Source organism: Mus musculus, chromosome 3 (genome assembly GCF_000001635.26).
Source record: "Mus musculus strain C57BL/6J chromosome 3, GRCm38.p6 C57BL/6J".
Lineage (NCBI taxonomy): Eukaryota > Metazoa > Chordata > Mammalia > Rodentia > Muridae > Mus > Mus musculus.
This window is the reverse complement of record NC_000069.6, coordinates 62,328,626-62,350,144: the sequence shown is the minus strand read 5'-3', so window position 1 is coordinate 62,350,144 and position 21,519 is coordinate 62,328,626. Positions and strand designations below refer to the sequence as shown.

The 21,519-nt window shown below is 42.7% G+C and overlaps 1 protein-coding gene and 1 long non-coding RNA gene across 5 annotated transcripts in view; one reads left to right on the top strand and one right to left on the bottom strand.

The window, feature by feature from the left end:
* Arhgef26 (Rho guanine nucleotide exchange factor (GEF) 26) overlaps nucleotides 1–11,368 on the bottom strand; it is a 123,445-nt gene extending 112,077 nt beyond the window's left edge. The window contains exons 1-3 of the mRNA NM_001081295.1: nucleotides 9,572–11,368; nucleotides 8,762–8,801; nucleotides 4,854–4,999 (exon numbers count right to left, since the gene is read on the bottom strand). Coding sequence (NP_001074764.1) covers nucleotides 4,854–4,999; nucleotides 8,762–8,801; nucleotides 9,572–10,648 — 1,263 coding nt within the window. The 5' untranslated portion in view covers nucleotides 10,649–11,368. The remainder of the gene's footprint in view (nucleotides 1–4,853; nucleotides 5,000–8,761; nucleotides 8,802–9,571) is intronic.
* On the top strand, nucleotides 1,598–9,127 carry Gm33923. 4 transcript variants are annotated; one of them, XR_003954490.1, is made up of 4 exons: nucleotides 1,598–1,740; nucleotides 6,227–6,403; nucleotides 6,547–6,660; nucleotides 8,298–9,127. It is a non-coding gene; the product is annotated as a predicted gene, 33923 (long non-coding RNA). The 4 variants fall into 4 exon arrangements; XR_003954491.1 differs by lacking the exon at nucleotides 6,227–6,403 and having other exon boundaries at nucleotides 6,547–6,651; XR_375701.3 differs by lacking the exon at nucleotides 6,227–6,403.
* Nucleotides 11,369–21,519: the final 10,151 nt, after the last annotated feature.

Below are 21,519 nucleotides of genomic sequence, written 5' to 3'. Positions count from 1 at the left end.
ATAGGTCCCATCAGATTATACTGCTAAAACTCAAGAGATACGCTTTAACTTTAAGCCAACAAAATTATTCTCATGAACATCTCGCTTTCCCTTTCTCATTTGTGCAAGTTCCAAAAAGCCTCCAAAAGGTGAGTGCACATGCCCAAAAGCAGAGAATATAAGGTCCTACATCACACCATTAGCCACTAAAAACATAGCCAACATACTTTGAGGAAAATATAAAAACCAATCCTTGACTGGAGAGTTTGGACTCTATAAGCACGGATGCCAGATGCCTAATAGAGCCATTTGCCAGCAAGTGCAGGAGAGTCCATGAGAAGATGACTATATTAGGTGTGGGAAGTATGCCAGCATTATCCAGCTCCTGCCTCTGGAGCCTGAACACCCTACCCTTCTCAAAGGTATCTGGCATTCAAGGTAGCAAAAATTATACAAACACCCCCCTCTGCCATGCGGTCAGGGTGCGGCTGGCAAGTGTTCCATTGGTGCTGTCACTGAATGTAACTGAATAAACACTGGTTTCACAGTCACTTTTTGAGCGTCCCCAGCATGTGCCTGGGGAGAGGGCTAATGCTGAAAAGCTAAAGTCCTTGCAGAAGAGCAGAATACTCCTGTGATTCCAGTAATGACAAATTTTTGGAGGAAAGCGGAGCTCACGTTCCAGCCAGGACTCGACTGGCAGAGCACCGGGCACTGAGTGTAACAAGTACCCAGTGTTCTAACCCTTACTAACACAATCAATATTTTCCTTTAAACCCACAGCTTTTCCCAGAGACCCAACAACCGCTGGCTCGGATTCATGCTGCCGATTTTGGTGACTCACTGAGCCATTCACCTGTGTGCAGCAGGTTCCCTGATTCTGGGCACCATTCCAGATAATCAATCATCTCTTGAGGCTAAAACAACTTCACAAGCTCAAAACTTAAAGTCCCCTCCACATTTAAGCAACTAAAACCTGGGTACCAAAATTCCTGAAGGGAAGAACAGATATGACAACAGTCAAGTGAACAAGGACAGAGCCTGTCCCTTCCTAGGAGAGGAAAGACTGCAGCTGCATTCTGGATTACAACAGAACATCCCACTTCTCCAGGGAGAGCTTGTGGGCTGAGACATCACTGAGAAATGCACATACCCACCAGTTCATCTGAAGTCCGTGCAATCTAAATGCTCATTCCAATAAGGAACCAATTAACACCTCTCTTGCACAGGTAGATCTGTTTCTCCTTTGTCCCTAAATGATTTTAAGGCCACAGTTCAATATGTCACATCCCGGCAAATGAGGACCACCTGCCACCTGTGCAGCTGAGCACTTTCCTACCTGGCATTATCCAATGAAATCAAAGGCATTAGTCATATGAATAAACACACTCAGATAAATTACACTACAGAACGAAGGCTTAAAGAGCTTATATAACAGCCATAAATTACTGCAAATTGCTGCACATCAAAAGAGACTTTGGCATACTGCGTGCTTCTTACGGTCAACAGATAAGAAAATTGCATCATACGAGAACACAGGCAGGTGTTTGCAACAGAGATAAGAGACTTTTAGAAAATAAATGTTTAACAGTGGCCAAGGTGCATGTGCACTCACACAGAGGCCTTTTAAGTAAAAAGTTAAATGTATGCCAAACTGACACCTAATGACTACTAGAAAACTGCCTGTCTTACTTTCTTATGGGAATCAAAGCCACACACAACGAAGATGCTGCATAAACGTGACCCAGGCACGGATGCCAGGTGAGGGCTCCTCCACTAATCTAACCCATTAAAAGTTAAGCGTAGCAAGATACCAAAACCGGTCTCAATAACAGAAGTCTTCAGAGAACTGCCTTCAGTGTTGCTTCCACTCTAAGAAAGCATCAGGCTGTGAGGGCAGACAGATAAGGAGTGACCAGGACCACTTACCCTGATAGTGTTACTTCCTCATGAAGCCTCCTCTACTTGTGGTGCCGACTGCAACCTGTGCATTTATTAATAGATAGCTTCTAGTAGCTGCCCTTTGGTATTAAGGTATCACCTCTGCTGAGCTCCAGAGCCAGTTTCATCTTTGTTCTACATAGAATTCCAATCTTGGGTAAGCATGATGTAGGCAGGCACTTGTAATCACAGCTTTCCAAAGACTAAGGCCAGAGAAGTGGAGGACAGCCTGGGCTAAATGGCAAGACTATATTTTAACAAGTATTTTAGAAAAAAAAGAAAAAAAAACCATATGGCAAGGGCAAAGACCCTCCATACAGTGATTCCCTCGGGAGGCAGGAAGACAATGCAGGGGAGCTGGGGCTGCTGAACTGAACTGCCCCAAAACAAAAACAAAGCAGAAGCTGAAGAATATAGGTTAATATGTTAACCTTGGTTCCCTGGTTCCTTATAGCTGGTGGGAGCATAGAGATATATTACCATTACAAGCATCTTCTTGTGTGTGTGTGTGTGTGTGTGTGTGTGTGTGTGTGTGCGTTAACTGTTCTATACAGTAATAGCACTTTATAATATGTTAAAGTTAAATGTGAGCTTAAAGAAAATATAAAAGACGCAAAGAAAATGCAGACTCATACCTAAGCAGCTGTATAGGTGGCAAAAGTCATCGATCAGAGAGCAGCCAAGCAAGACAATAATAAATACGCATGAGACGCCCAGGAACCCTCTAAAAGATAATGTATGCAATGTAAGTTAAGGGCATACCGGCACATTTTCTCCTGGCCAAGTAAAAGTATGAACTCTGGTAAAACTGTACTAAAGGATGCGCAGTACTATTTAACTGTATCTGTGTTTGTTCATCTCATTGAAAGCCACACACCAGGAGGTCAGCAGCCTCATGATGCATAGCTGGATCAAACTGTGACACAGGAGTCCACATTTCTGCTGAGAGTTCGAAACCAACCCCAGGGCTTAAGCTTAGAACTTAAGCTGATGTCACTGGGGGAGATTCAAAAGCAGGTCTTTTCTCCAAGGTCCTCTAAGAAATGAACTGAATTTGCTTCCACATCCAGGTATCTGTTTTGATATATACATAGCATCACACTGTCATATTAAGAGTCTAAGACTATTAATAAATCAACTTTCTGGAGACATTTTAGCATCTAGCCCCATTTGAGAAAGAGAGAGAGAGAGAAATATCAAGCCTATGAATGTCATAGAAGCTGCACACTGTTAGTGGAGAGGCCAAGACTAACAACATCCAGATAATCAGGATATTTTGGTGGCTTCACATAACATTTTCCTAAAACTTCAATTCTGATAATGCTCTCTGAAGTCAGGATTTCTGTTTGGAGGACCAGACAACAATGAGCTAAGGAGTAGCTGTTCAATTTACAAAAGACCTGCCAATCACAGCCCTCACTTCTCCCTGTCACCCACACCCATCAGTATTACTGATTGACACTTCCTGCCCTGTTGCTATTAGCACTGTAATGTGGGGCATAAATCCATAGGCATCACAGCTTGGAAATACCAGAAAGGAAGAGATTTGTTACAGAACAAGAGTGGGAGATGCAGCTAGCCAGGTGGGGGTGACACACACCTTTAATCCCACCACTGGAGAGGCAGAGGCAGGTGGAGAGAGGATAGCCTGATTTATGTAGCAAATGCCAATGTTACGTAGACTATATATGCAAAAATATATACATACATATATACACACATATATGTGTGTGTGTAAGTGTGTATGTATATATATATATATATATATATATATATGTATGTATGTGTGTGTATGTATGTATATATATGTATGTATGTGCGTATATATATATATATATATATGTATGTATGTATGTATTAGGAGATGGGAGGGAGATGGGGAGTAGGGACTTGATCCTAGACTTTGAAATTACATATAGGTTAGAGAAGGAGACATAGAGTCAGAACTAAAAGTTCTCCCCCTGCCTTTAGCATAGCATTTCTAAGATTCTGGGTGCTTAGCAACTGTTTCCTATGCTAGTGGATTTCCAAAGCCCATGAGAATCATGACTGAACACTTAGCATGGCGTAGGAGGAAGCTGACTCTGGGTCTAGTAGTGCCTGAGCCTCTCAGAGTTACTAACTTACTCAGATGCGTTTTTGGTTGTTTTTTTTTTTTTCCCCCACCCATGCCTAGCCACCAGAACGCTTTTTAACTTGCTAACATATCAAAAAGTCAGAAATTCGATATTTAAACTCCATCTAGACAACAAAGCAACACTTGGCATTCTATAAGGCTGGAAGGCTGACTACAGCTAAAAACCAAATATGTTTGATCCAGAAAGACAAAATTATACATTATTACAAAAGCATTAGGGCCATATATACAGAAGATACACAGAGAAGAAATATTCACTAGGTAACTTCAAGGAAATATCAATATGGCTATATGAAATAAAATGCATTAAGAAATAACTGTAATTGACTCCCCCATTATATATAAGTGCACAAATATTCATATATACCCATGTAACAGGTTTATATGCATATACACATCTATCTATATATATATATATATACACACACACATATATATATATATACACACATATATATGTAGCCAACTATGAAAGAATTTGGAATATATTATCACTACACTTACACTGTATAGAAAAGAAAATGGAAGATGCTGAGAACCTACTGAGTGTACAGTGTACCACTCTCAAAGCATGTCATGTCACTTTACCAAGCCTGCTTTTCCTGATCAGAACTGTCAAGCTCCGTGTTCTTACTAGTGTTTGCAGAGTTTCCAGAAACATTTTACATCCAAAGAGCCTTTTCGTCTTAGAATTACAGGATCATTGGCAGGAAAAGCTAACGTCCACATTCATGCCTGGTTTCCACAAACTGGCCTTTTCCTCTCGCAGACAGAGAAGAAGAATACAAACACTCACCGCGGAGAGCTGGCTCCACGTGGAGCGCAGGGGCTTGTGGTGAATCACAATTCTCTCCTCTGCCTTCTGCTCCTTGGCCTCTGGTTCCTCATCAGAGTCGATATCAAGGGCCTTTTCTTTGTAGTTTTGATACAGGACTGCATTTTCTTCAAGAAAGCAAGTCAGATAGGTCACTAATTGCCCCTAATAGCTATGCTACTTGCTCTAAAAAAAAAACAAAAACAAAAACAACAAAACAAAAACAAAACAAACAAAACTCTCTATGTTTTATACAATGTTTAGTGCAGGTTTAATTAATATCTGAAAAGAAGAGACAAGTATATTTTGTCATCAAAGAATTTATGACATTCCAACTAAAGCAAAACCTCAATGTCTTTGTCAAGTACCCATGAAAGATAGTCTCAGTCCATTGTAATTTAGACTAAAGTAAATCCATATTTAGGTTTTCTTTAGTCTATCAGTGTTCTTTCGCTTACCTATTTAGCAAACATTCACTGTCCATCATAACTTATTTTCTAACACTAAAAGGGAAAAGAAACTTCTTATCCCCTCATGAACCAATAAGTCAGTAAGAAAATGAATTTCATACTCATGCATTTATTCATCCAACTGACATTTAGGAAATGTCTACTTGACGCCAGCAACTGCCAAGCAACTGGGAAGACAATGGACAAAAAAGACGAGAAGTCTCAATGTCCATGAAGCAGACATAAAATTAAAGAGAACTGAAATAAACAACTAACTTTCATACTATTGCAAATATGGCTATGTTGTCATGGACAAAAACAAATGACAGGAAGGGGTAAGAAATTCTGGGAAGAAAGTAAGTTCATTTTAAGTAGAGTGGTTTACAAAGGTTTCACAGGAGTGACTCTTAAGGCAAGACATAAGAAATAAGAAGGCAAGCATCTGTACAATTAGGGAAAGAGCCGTGTGTGTGTTGGGGGGCGGGGGGGTGGGGGCTACACATGAGCTCTACCACATCTGGCTTTATGTGGGCTTAGGTAATACAAACTCAGAACCCCATGTTTGTGTTCCAAGCACTTTATCTGCTGAGCTATCTCCCCAGACCAGGAAAGAATATTTCATGAGAGTAAACCGAAGTCCAAATGCCCTGGGGCAAGAGTCTACCTAGTGTGTATGGGCAAGCAGCAGCAAAGCCAGTGTGGTAGGAGGACCAGGAGCAGACCAAACTCATAGATGATGAGGCAGGGGAGTGAGTACAGGGCAGATCATGTCGGATCACTGAAGGGACCCTGATTTTTACTCCAGGTGGAATTACAAGTTATTGAAGGGCTGAAGGCACATGATCTAACATAAATTCACACTGACAAAAGATAAGTCATGTATGTTTGTAAAATATGCTCTGACAGAACTGCCAGCAAAGTGTGATATGGCCTACAGGAAGGAGAGTCACCAATGAGGAAAACCCAAGCTCTGAATGTAGAGAAACAACAGCGCTCAAGGAAAAGGCAGATGGACAAACTCAAAAACAAGAGGAAACATAAGCCTTAGAAGCACTAATAAACGTCTTGGTGGTTGTATGGCAGGTGTGTGCGGTGGTTAAACAATGTAAAATACGCTTACAGAAATGAGCCGAATCTAAATAACCCATGTTACACAATTGGATTTTCTCCTGAGTTGAAAAGGACTCGGTTTCTTTTCCACTTTAGTAATTGTCTTTTATCCTCAGTGCAAGGGGATCCACCAGAAACAGAGTTACTTCAATGGGCTAGCCAAGCACTAGCTGCCCAGGGGACTAATTAGGACGCCAATGGATGCCAACGGAGTAGTCAATGTAAGTAAGGTAAGAGAGACCTGAGCTTCCCCACCTAGCATGGACTGTCAACAGACTGGATGTGGGAATAGAGAGAAGTAGGGTAAGCTTTCAAAACCCTCCAGTTGTACAGACAGAAAGCAGGAGATAGGAACATCAGAAGCAATTGTGGCATAGGTACAGAAGATTCTGAGTTTGGTGTAGGACTTGGCTTGTTAAAAATGCTTTCCTGCCTCAGCATTTTCTCTTGGCAACCACAGATAGCTCTGTGTGTACTGTGTCTACGGTAGCATTAGAATGTATGCATGACTTTACTATTCTGTGATTACTCTACATATGGAAATAAGGAACTCAAACTCAGTTTCTGGGAAGTTTCAAAGTATTTTCTCGGGGAGGAACACAGCATATGTATAACATCATTGACACTCTTTCCCAGTCATTCCCACAAAGAATGGGCTCTCGTTTGTCTCACCTGGGACAGGGCTTAAGGATGCATCCCTGTCACTCAACTGATGATTAAAACCATCCAGAACCTGGCACCACACTGCTTTTAAACATGCACTCTTGTAGGCCATTACCAGTTAAGAATCCTGAATTCTTCACTTATGTATATGTAAAAATGGATGTCTCCACCATCGTGCGTAAGAATAAACAAGATACTCAGAAACAACTCTTGACACAAAAAGATGACACACAACTGTTCTGACTTTAAAACACTCAAAATGTTCAAGCCTTTAAGGCATAAACAAAACCCAGCTGAAGTTCCCAGATGCAAAAAAGACCATCCTCTGAAACAATGGTTCTCACCCAGTGTGGGTCATGTCCCTTTGTCTCCTTTGGGAGTGAAGGATCTTTCACAGGCATTGTATATCAGATATCCTGTATACCAGATATTTACAGTATGATTCATAGCAGTAGCAAAATCACAGTTACAAAGTAGCAATGAAATAATTTGGTTGGAGGTCACCACAACTGTGTTAAAGGGCAGCATTAGACAGGTTGAGAATCACTACTCTGAAGGAAATATAAATCTGAAGGTTGTTGACCTCACATTCATACAAAGGTTCAGGAAAGAGCAAAGAATGAAAAGCAGCAGTTCTATGTCCCTAAGCTTGTGTTGCCACAGGTGTCCAGGGGGGACAAGTTACTAAAATTCTCAGAGCTTTTGATTTCCCCAGTTATAGAATCAAAGAGATGAATTTATCCCAACTAGTCAAAAATACCATATCTGGGTTTCTTCTCCAACTGACAATTACTTTCTACAACGACTTGATAAATAGCTCATTTGTAGTTACGCAGGAACTATTTTACAGTCATCCAAATTGTGTATTTTACATCTGCATGATTTTCTATTAGCTTTTCTTATGGAAGGGTGTACTTTCCTTCATTATTCATTAAAGGATGGAAACTCTCAGCATTTCAAAGCAATGAAGAAAGTAAGTCTACTCAAGTCCCCAGGAGTTTCCGGGCTGCAGCTGGGACCGGTCGCTCTGCTCCCTCCACCCCCCAGTTGGCCCCTTGACCTATCTATTTACAGAGCCCACTAATCTGATTAGCATGTGAACACCTGGCTGAAGCTGCTTTTGTTTTTGAAATTCTCAACAACAAATAATACACAGGATAAAAATTCCTAAGATTATGTTTTTTTTTTTTTTTTATTCCTCCAGAATACCTGCCTTTCCCCCAAAGGTGAAGCTTATTAGCAGGAAAACAGGAAGTCAGAAATGAAACTCAAATGTGGAAATACTGCAAAAAGAATATTAAGAAAGAAAAAAAAAAGTGGCCAAAGGAAATACCACAGGATCCAAGCTTCAGTCTCAAAGAGCCTGAGAGAGGAGCTAGAGCTTGCTCCACACCCACATTGTGAAACAGGTGGGGAGGGAGTCAGGCTAAAGAAATGAAATCTCTCTAGATGTAAACTGAAAAAGGTTAGCAGCTTATAAACATGCCCCCATGGATAAACAAGGTTAGCTGGGTGAACACAGCTCTGTGCTGGATAATCCAAGATAAAGTTGGGCATCCTTGTTTTTTTTTTCATCCCAAGTATCCTTGTTACTGCAGTTAGGTTTCAACTTATAATTGATGTACCATATTGAAGCTGCAATAAAAGTCTGGAAAATTAAATGCTTACCTTCCCCATCAAATGTTCCTTGTCCTTTCAGTATTTTTTTCTAAGAGAAAAACAAAATGGAGAGAAAATGTGTGTGAATAAGCCAAGTAAGTACAGCTATTTTAAGTCAAAAGCCCCTTTCTGCTATTTCCCTCAGACTTCCAAAAGCACATGGCCAAGAATCCCCATGGCAGTTAACCACAACAATAAAATAAAGTGTAGAGTGTCCCCGTTAAACTAGAGAAAGAATCCTCAAATGACCAGTGGTCCCACTCATTTCACTGTGATTCACTCTCCTGGTGACTGACTCTCCCTGACAGCTGGGGGGAGGGGCACATAAAAGTGTTATGTAATGTCTTTCCTTTAAGACTGTATGTCTAAAATAAAACAGGCTTGCTTGTGTATTGCATGTGTGACATTTCTATAGACTGATTCCAGTCGTCTGATTAATCAAGGAAAAAAAAGTGGGGGGGAATGTGACTGCTCTATTGCTTAGATCTACTCCAAAACATTCCACTCTGATTGTCCCTTTTCCTTTAGATCAACGGTAGAAAACAAGAATATTGAGTAAGGACAACTGCTAGGCCCATATCAGGGCACAATACCTCACACCCTCACACAAGTTCTAAGCTATTAGTTTGTCAAAAACATTCATTGATTAATAATAATAAAACACAAACATGGGACATGGTGACTCAAATAAATAGAAAGCAATGCACTGTTCCATGATTTGGGTAGATGAATTAAATTCATGTGCCATGAGCATTCAATTCTTTCCCAACACGTTCACACTGGATTTAATGAATGGCATGTGAGCCTGCCCAGTCCTACCTTTATCCTTCCCAGGCTAGAGAACTTCTCCTTGTCTTCCATTACGGCCTTCAGGACAGGCTGGGACATTCTGTTCTTCTTCTTTGAGCTGGTGGGACTGTCAAAATCAAAGCCGCTGACCACTGCCCTTCTGTAAGACGTGGACCTCAAGCCTCGCCGAAGGGAGCCGGGACTGTCCATGTCGTTGTCGACTTCGCCTTCCTCCCCTTCGTGGCCCAAGGGTGCTCCCAGTCCCTCCACCATGCTGCGCACCTTGAGAAGCCTCCTATGGGACTCCACGTTCTGACTATTGGATTTACTCAGTTTAATTTCAGAGGCAAGGCTTTTTGGGATAATCTGCTGCTTTCCCATCTTGAGGGCCGCCGGGCTGTTGGTACTCAAAACCACGGAAGGGTTTGGGAGCTCATTCCCTTGGGAGGGCAGCCTTTGGAGTGGCAGTTTTTGTTCTGAAGACTTGTGTGGGAGAGCAGGAGAGAGTCTCGAGGGGGCCAGCTCCAAGTCCCCAGCTGGCTGACCAGTTTGTGATACTGGGCCAGATGAGTCGGTTTTATGGGCAAGGCCATTGGCAATGGGCGAAGATACCTTACTGGCAGTCACCCCGGTGCAGTCCTCATCGGTGGCGCAAGAGGCCGGGGTGTCCGGAGTCCGGGAGGCGCGCGACAACAGCGCCGCGGGCGAGGCCACGGTGCCATTAGAAGTGGACTTCGGGGAGCCGCCCGACGCCGCGTAAGAAACCAGGGGTGACTTGGGCCGTCGGAGTCGAGGAGAAGCAGCTCTGTAGTCCGGGGACACCGTGCGACCATTGGTCACCGGCCTCCGATGCGCGCTCAGAAGCTGGGGGCTCCTGGACACCGTCCTGTCGTCCGGGTCGGCGGGTACGCGGACCGGAGTCTGCGGCGTGGGAAGGGCAGCCAGCTCCTCCACAGGGAAGTCGGTGATCAGCAGCCCGCTGGGGCTCTGGTACGACTGTGGCCGCGGCTTGCTCCGGCTGAGCAACTGGAGCGGAGGGGTGGACCGTCTCCGCCACAAAGGGGTGACGCCGTTGCTGGAAAAATCCACCTCGCTTTCGCCGTCCATAGCGGGGCCTTTGAGCCAGCCCCGAGAGGAGGAAAGCTGCTCAGGTTGCCTAAGAGAAAGGAACTTTGCCTCCGGACAACTAGTCTTGTCTGGGAGCCTAACCGGGTTCCAGCCCGGCGGTCACACGGGTGTCGCGCGGGACTCGGCAGCGCCGCACTTACCCGCCCTTTCTCGGGCACAGCGTCTCCCGCCAAGCTTCCCGACCGAGGACTGAGATCCGAGCCGCAGTTGATCAGATGAATCCCGTCTCCTCTGCGTCCTTCCCGCCCCCCAAGCCCGCCGGCACCTAGAGAGCTCGCCGCCACCGCAGGACCCTTGGAAAGAGTTCAGCTGGCTGGGACAGCTCGCCGTGGGACGCTCCCCCGCGTCTCCATCTAGCCGCCCGCCCCGCGCCAGTCCACCCGGTCCCCGGTATGCGGTCTCCAGCGCGCTCACCCTTCCGGGGCACAGACCAAGGAGTACTCCCTGTCCCCGAGGGTGGCCTGGGTCCTTACTAAAGCGCGGAGACAACCGCTCAGCCTGGGACAGCAGAGGCCCGCGGCGCCGGCCCCGCCCCCGCGCTACGCCCCGCCCCAGCACGCCGGGGAAGCTCGCACCGAGGCGCCCAGGAGTTCCCGCCCCTGCCTTCCCGGAGTGCGCTCAGTGATTGTAAACGGGACGCGCACACCTGAGCTGCCTGTCCAGACCCTGAGTGCAAGAATGCAGGAGCGCGGGCGGCCGCCCTACGGGCCAGCTGGAGGGCGCGGTCGCAGATCTGAACACTGCGTGGGAATGGTCGTGAGAGCAGAGAAAGGGCTTCTTGATCATCCCTAGACCTGGAGGGGAAGGTTGGAAGGGTGAAACACTTCGGAGCTTGGTGCTGCTGCGACACTTCACTGGGCCACTTGTGGGCGTCAAACTGAACCTCACTCCGGGCTCTCACTCATCTGCTTGCAATAATGTGTGGACTACAGACAGATTTGCTTGTATGCACTCAGAGGAGACTGAGAGGCCAGGTGGACTATGACTCTACATGTCCTAATGTCCTAATCTTTGTGCCCTGTATGTTTGAAAGTCACACAGTAAAAGTAAACAAAATACAAAATATTTATTAGTGTGTAGTTGTGTACAATATAAATTGAAAATCTGTATGTAGAATAAAATATCGAACAAGAAGTAAATTCCAAATCCTTATTAGAGATTAAGAGGCTGGGCCTACCCCTTCAATCTAGTCTTTTTTCACTAGCTTTATCTAGTCAAGCCAAGTCCACAGTCTTAGAGCCTTCAAGTTTATTTCTTGGCCTTCTGGTTTGTCACTTCATTGGAATTACCCCCGATTTCCCCAACCACCTGATCTCTTTCTTTTTCACATTAACCGAAATTTGTAAATCTGAATGCTTAGTTATATGTCTGTGTATTAGTGCTTAATCTATTCTGCCTTTGCATTGTAGTTTTGAAGAGGGCAGGGGTTATATTTGTGACTCATGCACACAGTAAGTGATAAATATCTGTGGAGTTTGGAAGTAGATGAATAAGAGAAATGAACTGGGCCAGTGATATCTTTTAGATGTTGGTTGCCAAGTTGGCTATGTCTTGGTGAAATTCCAGGTATGTACGACCTGAGAAGACATGATTTTGGTTGATGAGATCTGTAGAATTGGTTGTTAGCAAGACACAGGGCAGGCTCCAAGTGTTCAAAGTTCATGTGAGTGCCCACTGTTTAAAGCCATGCTTCTTTCTGCTTTGGGTGGCAAAAGGAAGGGTGGTTCTTTATGTTTTTCTATAATTACCAAAGTGACACAGTGAAGGTCTTTGATCTCAGAAACTTTTTTGAACTCGAACAAATGGAATCAAAATGTATATCGAAATCATTTTTGAGAAGATTTACTAACAATTTCATACGGAAATAAGTGGATTCTATGTTCATCTATGGAGCCTTGCTGTAGGGGATTTTCATATCAATAATATTAGTTTTATATAATAAATTTAACTTCAGAAAGTTGTGGAGATTTATAAGTGGCAGGTTTAACGTGGATCAGAGTGCAGTCTGTGATCAAAGTTTAAAGACTTCGAGAATGGCCTGAGAAGTTAATGTCCCTGTAGGTCACATGGGTTCTTGAGCTGTGGTGACTTGTGATGAAGAAGTCACAGTCTGCTCACCTCCGTCCTGAGCAACAGCCTACTCCCCAAACAGCATCGAAACAACAAACTAAGGAAAATTGGCAAGCACACAGACTGTGTATTTTAGCCTCCATTTAATCTATTATATATTTTCAAATCTAAGGCGTAGTCAGTTGGTTGCTGTGCTGGCTAGTCTTATATCATCTTTAATATACAACCTAGAGTTATCTGAATGGAGAGAACCTTAATTGAGAAAAGGCCTCTGTAAGGTCCAGCAGAAAGGCATTTTCTTCATGATTGATGGGGGAAGGCCCAGCCCATTGTGGGCAATGCCATCCTGGAACTGGTGGTTCTGGGAAGCAGCACCCCTCCGCAGCCTCTGCATCTGCATCAGCTCCTGACTCCAGGACACTGCCCTGTTTGAGTTGTTGTCCTGGCTTCCCTTGGTGATGAACAGTGACATGGAAGTATAAGCCAAATAAACCTTTTCCTCCCCAACTAGCTTTTTTGGCATAGGATTTTGTCACAGTAATAGAAACCGTAACTACAATATATGAATTGCAAAGCTAGTTAATTAAAATATGACACAATGCAGCATCATAAGGAATTCTTTATACTTACTGAAAAGATATTTTTTAGATTAGCTTAGTCAAAATTTTTTCTTTTGTGCACATATACAAAGTGTAAAATATAAGCAGAGTGAATTGGTTGAGGTTTATACTATTGCTTTAGAATACTTTTGTTTTCACACAGCTACTAATATGCATGGTTTTCCCCTAAAAAAGAGCACCAATAGTACAATATTTCTCCTTTTTTTTTTTTTTACATTTTCTAGTTCAGTGGATTTATTTAACACAAATCTAAAATTTTACTATATTTTAGCTATACAGAATAGCCCATTTAATTCTATTTTGTAGAATTTATTTAAGTTATTTATTTCTTTTAATTTTATTTTGTTTATTTTCATTCCAGTCATTGCCACTCCCCCCACCTCTACCCCCACCCTCCCATCCCACCCCGCCTGCCCCAGTCTCTCCTCCTACAATTCCTGATCCCATTCCTCCTCCCCCTTGCCTCCAAGAGGGTGCTCCTCAGCCACCAGGCCTCCTGCTTCCCTGGGGCAAGTCTCTGGAGAATTAAGCATGTTTTCTCCCACAGAGGCCAGACCAGGCAGACCTATGCTGTCTCAATATGTGCCAGGGGCCTAGGACCAGCCCATGCAAGCTCTTGGTTGGTGGCTCAGTCTCCAGGAGCTCCCTGGGATCCTGGTTAGTTGAGACTGAGACTGCTGGTCTTCCTATGGGGTCTCCCTCCCCTTCAGCTTCTCCAATCCTTCCCCTAATTCAACCACAGGAGTCTCCAACTTCAGTCCAATGGTTGGGTATAAGTATCTGTGTCTGTCTCAGCTGCTGGTAGGGTTTCTCAGAGGTCATCCATCCAGTCTCCCATCTGCAAGCATATCAGAGTATCAGTAATAGTGTCAGACCTTGGTGAGTGCCTGGTGTGGGTGTGGTGGCACACACCTTTAATCCCAGCACTGGGAAGGTAGAGGCATGTGGATCTCTGTGAGTTCAAGGTCAGCCTGGAACACAGAGCAAGTTCCAGGACAATCAGGTACACAGAGAAAGAATGTGTGCAAAAAGTGAAACCAAGACAATATTTCTTATGAACATGTTATAGTTCAGTGTCTGGTATTTCCTTTCTAGCCACTAATAGCCATATTGTAATTCTTTAATTCAATATAATTACATGGATCTCTCTCTCTCTCTCTCTCTCTCTCTCTCTCTCTGTGTGTATGTGTGTGTGTGTGTGTGTGTGTGTATTCTCATCACAGTAACTTGGCCAATTACTGCTTTCAAGAAACATTCCAATTTCAGAGAAGTTGAAAAGCAGGACTAAATACTCTTTAAAATTGAAATGAACGGGTACATTGAGCAATGGACTTTGCTGGTATACTCAAAAGCCATATTGAATTAATGGAATAGTCAATGGTATACCACAGGACATATTTCTGCATTTACTTTTAATGTGCTTGGCACAATAATTTAGCTAATATAAAGGGAGTATGTTGATTGGACTTATTACCTTTGCTACTATATCCGTGCACCTTTTATTGGATTTAGATATTCTTTCCACAAATAGTTATTTAATGCAGTTAATAGTGAAGCAATGGGCCAGGCCTACTTGAAGACTATAGCTTGTCTCAAGTACCTAAAACATTAAAATGAGCACAGAAGACACTCAAATTGAGAGATCTGAGAAGCTCCTTGGTCTATAGAGACATCGGTTAAGAGGACATAACAAGGCCAAATTATTTCAAGGTAGAAAAGAATTAATGGCCTCTAAAAGAGATGTTCCAGTGTGGATACACTGTGGGACAAGGACTAGACTACCTACATTTCTTAAGTGCCAACTATATTAATCTACTGAACAGATATGGTAGATGAATTCTGTTTTCAGCTTCAAAGATGTATAGGGCAGCCAAGTGTGGCTGCTTCACAGAGACGGAAAGGGAAGATTTGGGCATGTTTCCCAGGGAAGACAAAGGAGCATACTCTCCCTCTTTGCTCCTTTACTGAAGAGCCTGAGGATGCCCTCTAGATAGCTGCAGCACACACCTACAGAATTGCAGAAGCAGCCACGTGAGAGTCTGCCAGTCTGTCCTAGTGGACAATACCATACACAGGCGCTGTGGATTAAGGAGTGAGCTAAGTGTGTGTTGGGGCTTGGAGGGATAGACTAAAGTCTCAGTGCCATTCACAATCCTAGTGTTAACAATTCCAGTTTAAGAATTTAGAGATTCTTGTTGGAAGTTGACTGTCAGTAGAAAGTGGCTATCATCTCTGCAGCCATCTCGGGCTATTTACTTACAGGTGTTACTTTTCCACCCTGATGAGAGACTTGATGTTTTTGCAAGAAGGCCACCACAGCTGAACACTCTGATAACATCTTGGTTTTTCTTCTACACATTCTGGACCTCCAGCTGCACTACCCGTCGTGTGCATATATACCCATAGTTGCCTTCTAATAAACGAGACTTGAGACTCCAAACTTAAGATTTGAGACTCCAAACTTAAGACTTGATCCTTGATCCTTGACAGCCTGTGTTGTCTCCATTTTTAGAGTCTCTTGCCCCTCAGTCCCCACTCTCTCTCTTGCAGACTCCGTTGACTGACCTGCAGACCAAGTCAGATTCTAGTCCTTTTGAGGTGGACCATCTCTGAAACGCTGAGCATAGCAGTAAGACATGCATATCTTGGGCATTTTGTAATGCGTGTTGAGTTCTAGGCACGCCTGAAGATATACAAGATCCCTCTGACGTCCTCCCTCTGTGCACAAGTAAACATTTGTTTGCCCAGTATATAAAATCCTATGTTCCTTGGGTTTTCTGTCTACTCACTGTCAAGGGCTTCTTGCAGTTTGGATACTGACAGTCTCAAGGAAAAGGCAGGCTTGCCCTTCTGATTTCCAATTCTCTGACTAGGACTTTTCTGATACAAATAAAAATCAGACATGATATCTGGTTAGTAACAATATCAATTTAGGTTTACCAAGATAAAGATCCCACAGTTACAATTGGTAGGGAGGCTCTACAGCATGGCCTATCAGGAAAAGGAACGTGCAAAACCGTTTTCCAATGGACCAGCAGTATAGTGGTTTCAGTGCATGTGGGGAGAAGACCACGCCTTTGGCCCTCTTTCTTTCCTTTCTGCCCAGTGACATGGACTCGGCCAAGGACAACTTGATTGTTCAGAGGTGCTTAGGGTTCAGTTATGATCCTTGGGGAAGTAATAGAAACCTCTGTATTCTCTTTCTCATTTCCCCCTCCCACCCCCTTTCCCCCAGAAGATGCTGTAGACATGAGTTCAGTGGGATGGTCCCTTCCTACTCTTGACTCCATGGGTCTGATTTAGTCAATGTGGTAAGACAACTGCCTGACTCCAGGGACACAACCAAACTAGAAAGAGCAGCATGGTTGAGGAGGAGGCTGTGTGAAACTTGGACAAGAAGGGGAGCTCTTCCTGCCTTCTTCAGTATTGTGAAAGAATTAGTGCTAGAAGGCAAGGACCAGGCCTAGGTCATCACTCATCCAACTTTATGCAGAATCCTTTAGCTGAGTAGTCAGAACTCAGCTGTTGTGAATAGTCTCATCACACCCTGGCTAAGGGACAAAAATTTACATGTAGGCCTCTTTAGACCTTTTTTTTTTTTTTTTTTTTTTAACAACAAGAACTTCCCCAGTTGTTGGATAAAATCTGCCCACAGAAAGTATAGGGAATGAGAAGTAACAGCCACATATAACTTCTGCCTCTGGTTTACTCCCTGAGTAAGGGTTTATGAAGGGAAGGAGGGTAGAGTTGCCATGGTTAGCAAACTGGTGGTACTGTTTTGTTTAAAATGCTTTTCTTACCTCTTTCTGTGCCCCAGGAAAGGGTAGCCCCATCTATCTCCCTCTTCCTTATATTTGGATTGGAATGGGAAAATAACTGTCTTTGTACTGATAAGGCAGTATCATGCCTAAGCATTGTTCCTTCTTTGACCAGATTGCTAATAGATGTCCCTGCTTTGCCTGCATCGGTTACAAGTTCCTGCCCTCATCCGAGGTCCTGAGCAGAATCACAAAGACTGAAGCAGGGATGGGCTTGGCCCTGATTTATTTTCTGCATGCCTTTCTGTATGTATCTTTCTTGTTCTATGAAGAATTATTTGGATTGTGTGAACTGATTCAGGATACATAACCCAGAGAGCTAAGGAAACCATAGAGCTTTGGCCTTAATAGTATTGCCGCCTTTTCAGAATTTTTCTCCTCAGACTTATGTTTACAGATTGCTTTTCAATCTAAGAATTATGAAAACTTTTTTCTTAAAAAGTAAAGTTCAGTGGAAACTAAAGCAATTTAGGGTTATCTTTCTTTGCCCTGGATTTTTAGGTAAACATATTCTTCTAAGAGACTGTGTGGAAGGGGGGCTTTCATTTGGAATCTGGTCTATTTCCTAACACTATGTTAGAAATGGAATGAGAGTGAGGAAGAAATGCCATGATCCGTGGTTCATTCAATCTTCCTTCAAAGAGGGAACTGAGACATGACTTCTGTTTTGGGGTGGTTATTTTGTTTGTTTTGTGTTGGTGTGTTTTTGTTTTTGTTGTCTTCTCCTTCACAAGGAGGAGAAGGTAGGAAGGACTTTTGGGTAATAGTTCCTGTTATTTCCCTCTTTGGTCTATTTTGGTTTAGGATTTGGTTCTGGTTTTTGTCCTACCAGCACCAATAAGGCACTAGACTCTAATCTGTATAGATATAAGGTGGGCTCAGTCTAGCAGGTACCAGAAGGGCAAACTAATTTTAAGGAGATAATGGCCCCTACTACAGTTGACAATGGTTAGACACTCTCCCTTTCTCTAGTATCTTACTTAGTATTAGTTACTTACACAGTTTAGCATCACCTCGGGTATAATAAATAAATAAAAGGAATCTCAATTGAATGATTGCTTTTATTGGGTTGGTGTGTGGACATATCTGTGGGAGATTGTCTTGATTGCTAATTGATATAAGAAGGCCTAGTCCATTGTGACCAGTACTATTCCCTGGGGTATGATCTTCAGTCATATTGAGGAAACTAGATAAAAATAAAATGGAGGGAGCCAGCAAACAACATTCCTTCATGGTTTATGCTTCAAGCTCTGGCCCTGATTTTCCCAAGTGATGGGGCTGTGACCTGGAAGTGTAATCAGAACCAACTTTCTTCTCCTAAGCTGCTTTTTGTGGTGATGTTTTGATCAGAAACAGAAAGGATCCAGGTGGTGGTGGCACAGGCCTTTAATCTCAGCACTTGGGAAGGCAGAGGCAGGCAGATCAAGTCCAGCCTGGTCTACAGAGTGAGATCCAGAACAGGCAGGGCTACACACAGGGAAAATGTGTGGAAAAACAAACAAGCAAAAACAGAACAACAAACAAAAGAGGAGGAGGAGAAGGAGGAGGACACAGAAATGAGCTGGACCACTTACCTTCCATCCCTTAGCAACAGAATCCCTATCCTCTCCTTTTAAATTTGCTGCACCAATCACCCTGTAATCCTATTAACTGCTGAGTGAGGGTATGAAGAAAGGATTCTCTCACCTTCCTCTGGTTTGAGGACTTTTTTTTCTCCATGCATTTCTACCATTCCCTGGCCAGAAGTTACCTCTAAGCATCATTGCATGCTGGTATCCTTGAGGAATAGGTCAGGGTTAGTATGAAAGTCACCACTGTTTTTAGGTTGGAAGGTTTTCTTTCTTTCTTTCTTTCTTTCTTTCTTTCTTTCTTTCTTTCTTTCTTTTTATCATTATTGTCATCATCTTTATCATTATTGACATAAACAATCCATCCTACATATAAACCCTTGGGGGTCCCTTTGTCCTCAAGGCAACCCATAAAAATAAACTGTATCTCTCCATCTTTAAATAGAAATAACTTTCTCCTGTGTTTTGAACAGCAAATCATGGTAATAAAATCTGTTATTTCTAAATACAAGAAACGGGGAAGAGTTAGGTCAGAAATAGAAAAGGCTAGAATTCATGGAAGTAGTCTCAGAGGATTCTTTTTCTTTTTTTCTTTCCTTTTTGTAATTCATTTATTTATATCCCAAATACAGCCCACCTCCTGGTACCCCTGTCACAAAGTCCCTTACCCCTCCCATCTTCATCAAGTCTCTAGGCATCATCTCCCACTAAGGCTAGATAAGGCAGCCCTATTGGAATTCACAGACAGGCGCCAACTTTAGGGACAGCCCCCCCAACTCCAGTCATTGGGATACCCACATGGAGATTGAGCTGCAGGGTCTTCAATGGCCACATCTAGGAAAATTTGCAGGCAGATTTGATCAGCAGGGCTGGGTTCCTTTGTTCCCAGTGTCCAAAAGTTGCAGCATCCGTTTGGATGGTCCACAACCGTCATAAAGATGATTGACATTTGACACTAAAGATCTCCAGTGCCTTTCTGTTTTGAGGAGATGTTAACTTATTCAGAGAGAGTAAGAGCTCAGAGAACCCTCTAAGTTTATGTGACTAGCAGCCCCAGTCAGGTTTGTGTGTTGTTCTTGAATTTCAAGGATGAGATAAGCATTTTAAAGCCTTCTCTCTTCACTGGGTTCCAGTCTGAGCACACAAGATGGAAGAACAGGCTCTTCATCTCTTTTAATAATTACTTGCCTGGGGTCTTGTTTTATTTACTTAAACACTTTATCAGTAGATATTAACTATACTTAATGGGTATGATTATGGAATCTTCATACACACAAACATAATGTATTTTAATCTTATCAAGTCCTTTTTACTCTCTTGTCTGCCTCCCACTTCCACTGGTACCCTACCTCTTCCCATCCATTCCCCCTCTACTGTCACGTCTTCTTTAGAGGTGACCCAAAATGAGTTTAAGTAAGGTTGCTTCCTGGAACCTGGGTAAAGGGTTATTTACAGACATATGGACCAGTGGTTCTACCATGGGAGAAAATGTCTCTCCTTCCCCAGACACGGTTAATTGTATATAAATCCTTACAGAGTGGCTCAGATTTATGAACTTCTCTATCCTTCATGAAAGAATGCTGAAAATCCCAGTCCCTGCCGGTCTTGTGAAGGTAACTCTAGCTGTTTTGAAGCCATGGCCAAAATATGTGGTGAACAAAATGGTTAACAATGCTTCACACACTTCCTCCAGCTCATGTGTTCTTTCTACCCCTTCTTCTGCCTTGTTCCCTGAGCATCACAGGGTGTGAAGTAAATGTTCTAGTTAGGGCTCAGTTTTCTTCAATCACTTATTTTCATTATTTGGACCAGTTATGTGTCTTTAAGGCAACTGACAAAAAGGAAAAAGAAAACTTCACTCCAGCCAAAGTTGACAGTGTGTTTAATCTATAGTAAGACACCTATGTAGTAAAAATTGGTATTATACAAAAGTAAAAGCAAAACAAAACAACAACAAAACCAAAACCAAAACCTTCCTTAGTAGTTTCTTGCATGGCCCTAGAGGGGCATCTACTCTCAGCAATATTCTCTAGTTTACGGATGCAATAAACATATTATGGTAGATGCAACAAGCACATAGATCCCACATATTTGAAGCACAAACCATGACCCACTGTATTAGTCAGAGTTTTCTAAAGGAACAGAACTAATAGAATAATACATATACACACATATACATACATATACTTACACATATACCTATAAATATGCATACATACACATAATTCAATTCCATATATATAATTTATTAGACTGGCTTGTAGGATGTGGTCCAGGTAGCTCAGCAATGGCTGTCTCATGACAGGAAGGCTGAAAATCCACTAGTTCTTCAGCCATGAGGCTGGATATCTCAGCAGTCCCAATAATATGCTACATAAAGGAAAAATGTGAAATTTCTTGAGGTTTCATCTTTTCTATAATTCATTGTTGTATTCCTTCTATGCCCAGGGTATCGGGGTAGGTAAAGTCGTAGAATAAGTAAATTAATAATCATAAATAAAATGACAAAACCTGAACATCTTTTTGAACACAACTTGGGTTTGGTGTAATGTTGATATACTTAACATAGAGTCATAACAATGAAATTACACACAAATATCCTCTGGGCAGGCCTGGTCCTTTCTGTGGATATTTTCTAATGGATGCTAGCATCAATGTCATTTTTCTTTTGGTGATGATTTACCAGTGGCTTTTCACTTCATTCTCTGAGCTTTGTTGTATTCTAAATTTTCTCTGGATTAATGAAACAGTGTGTAGAGTCACAACTCTTGTTT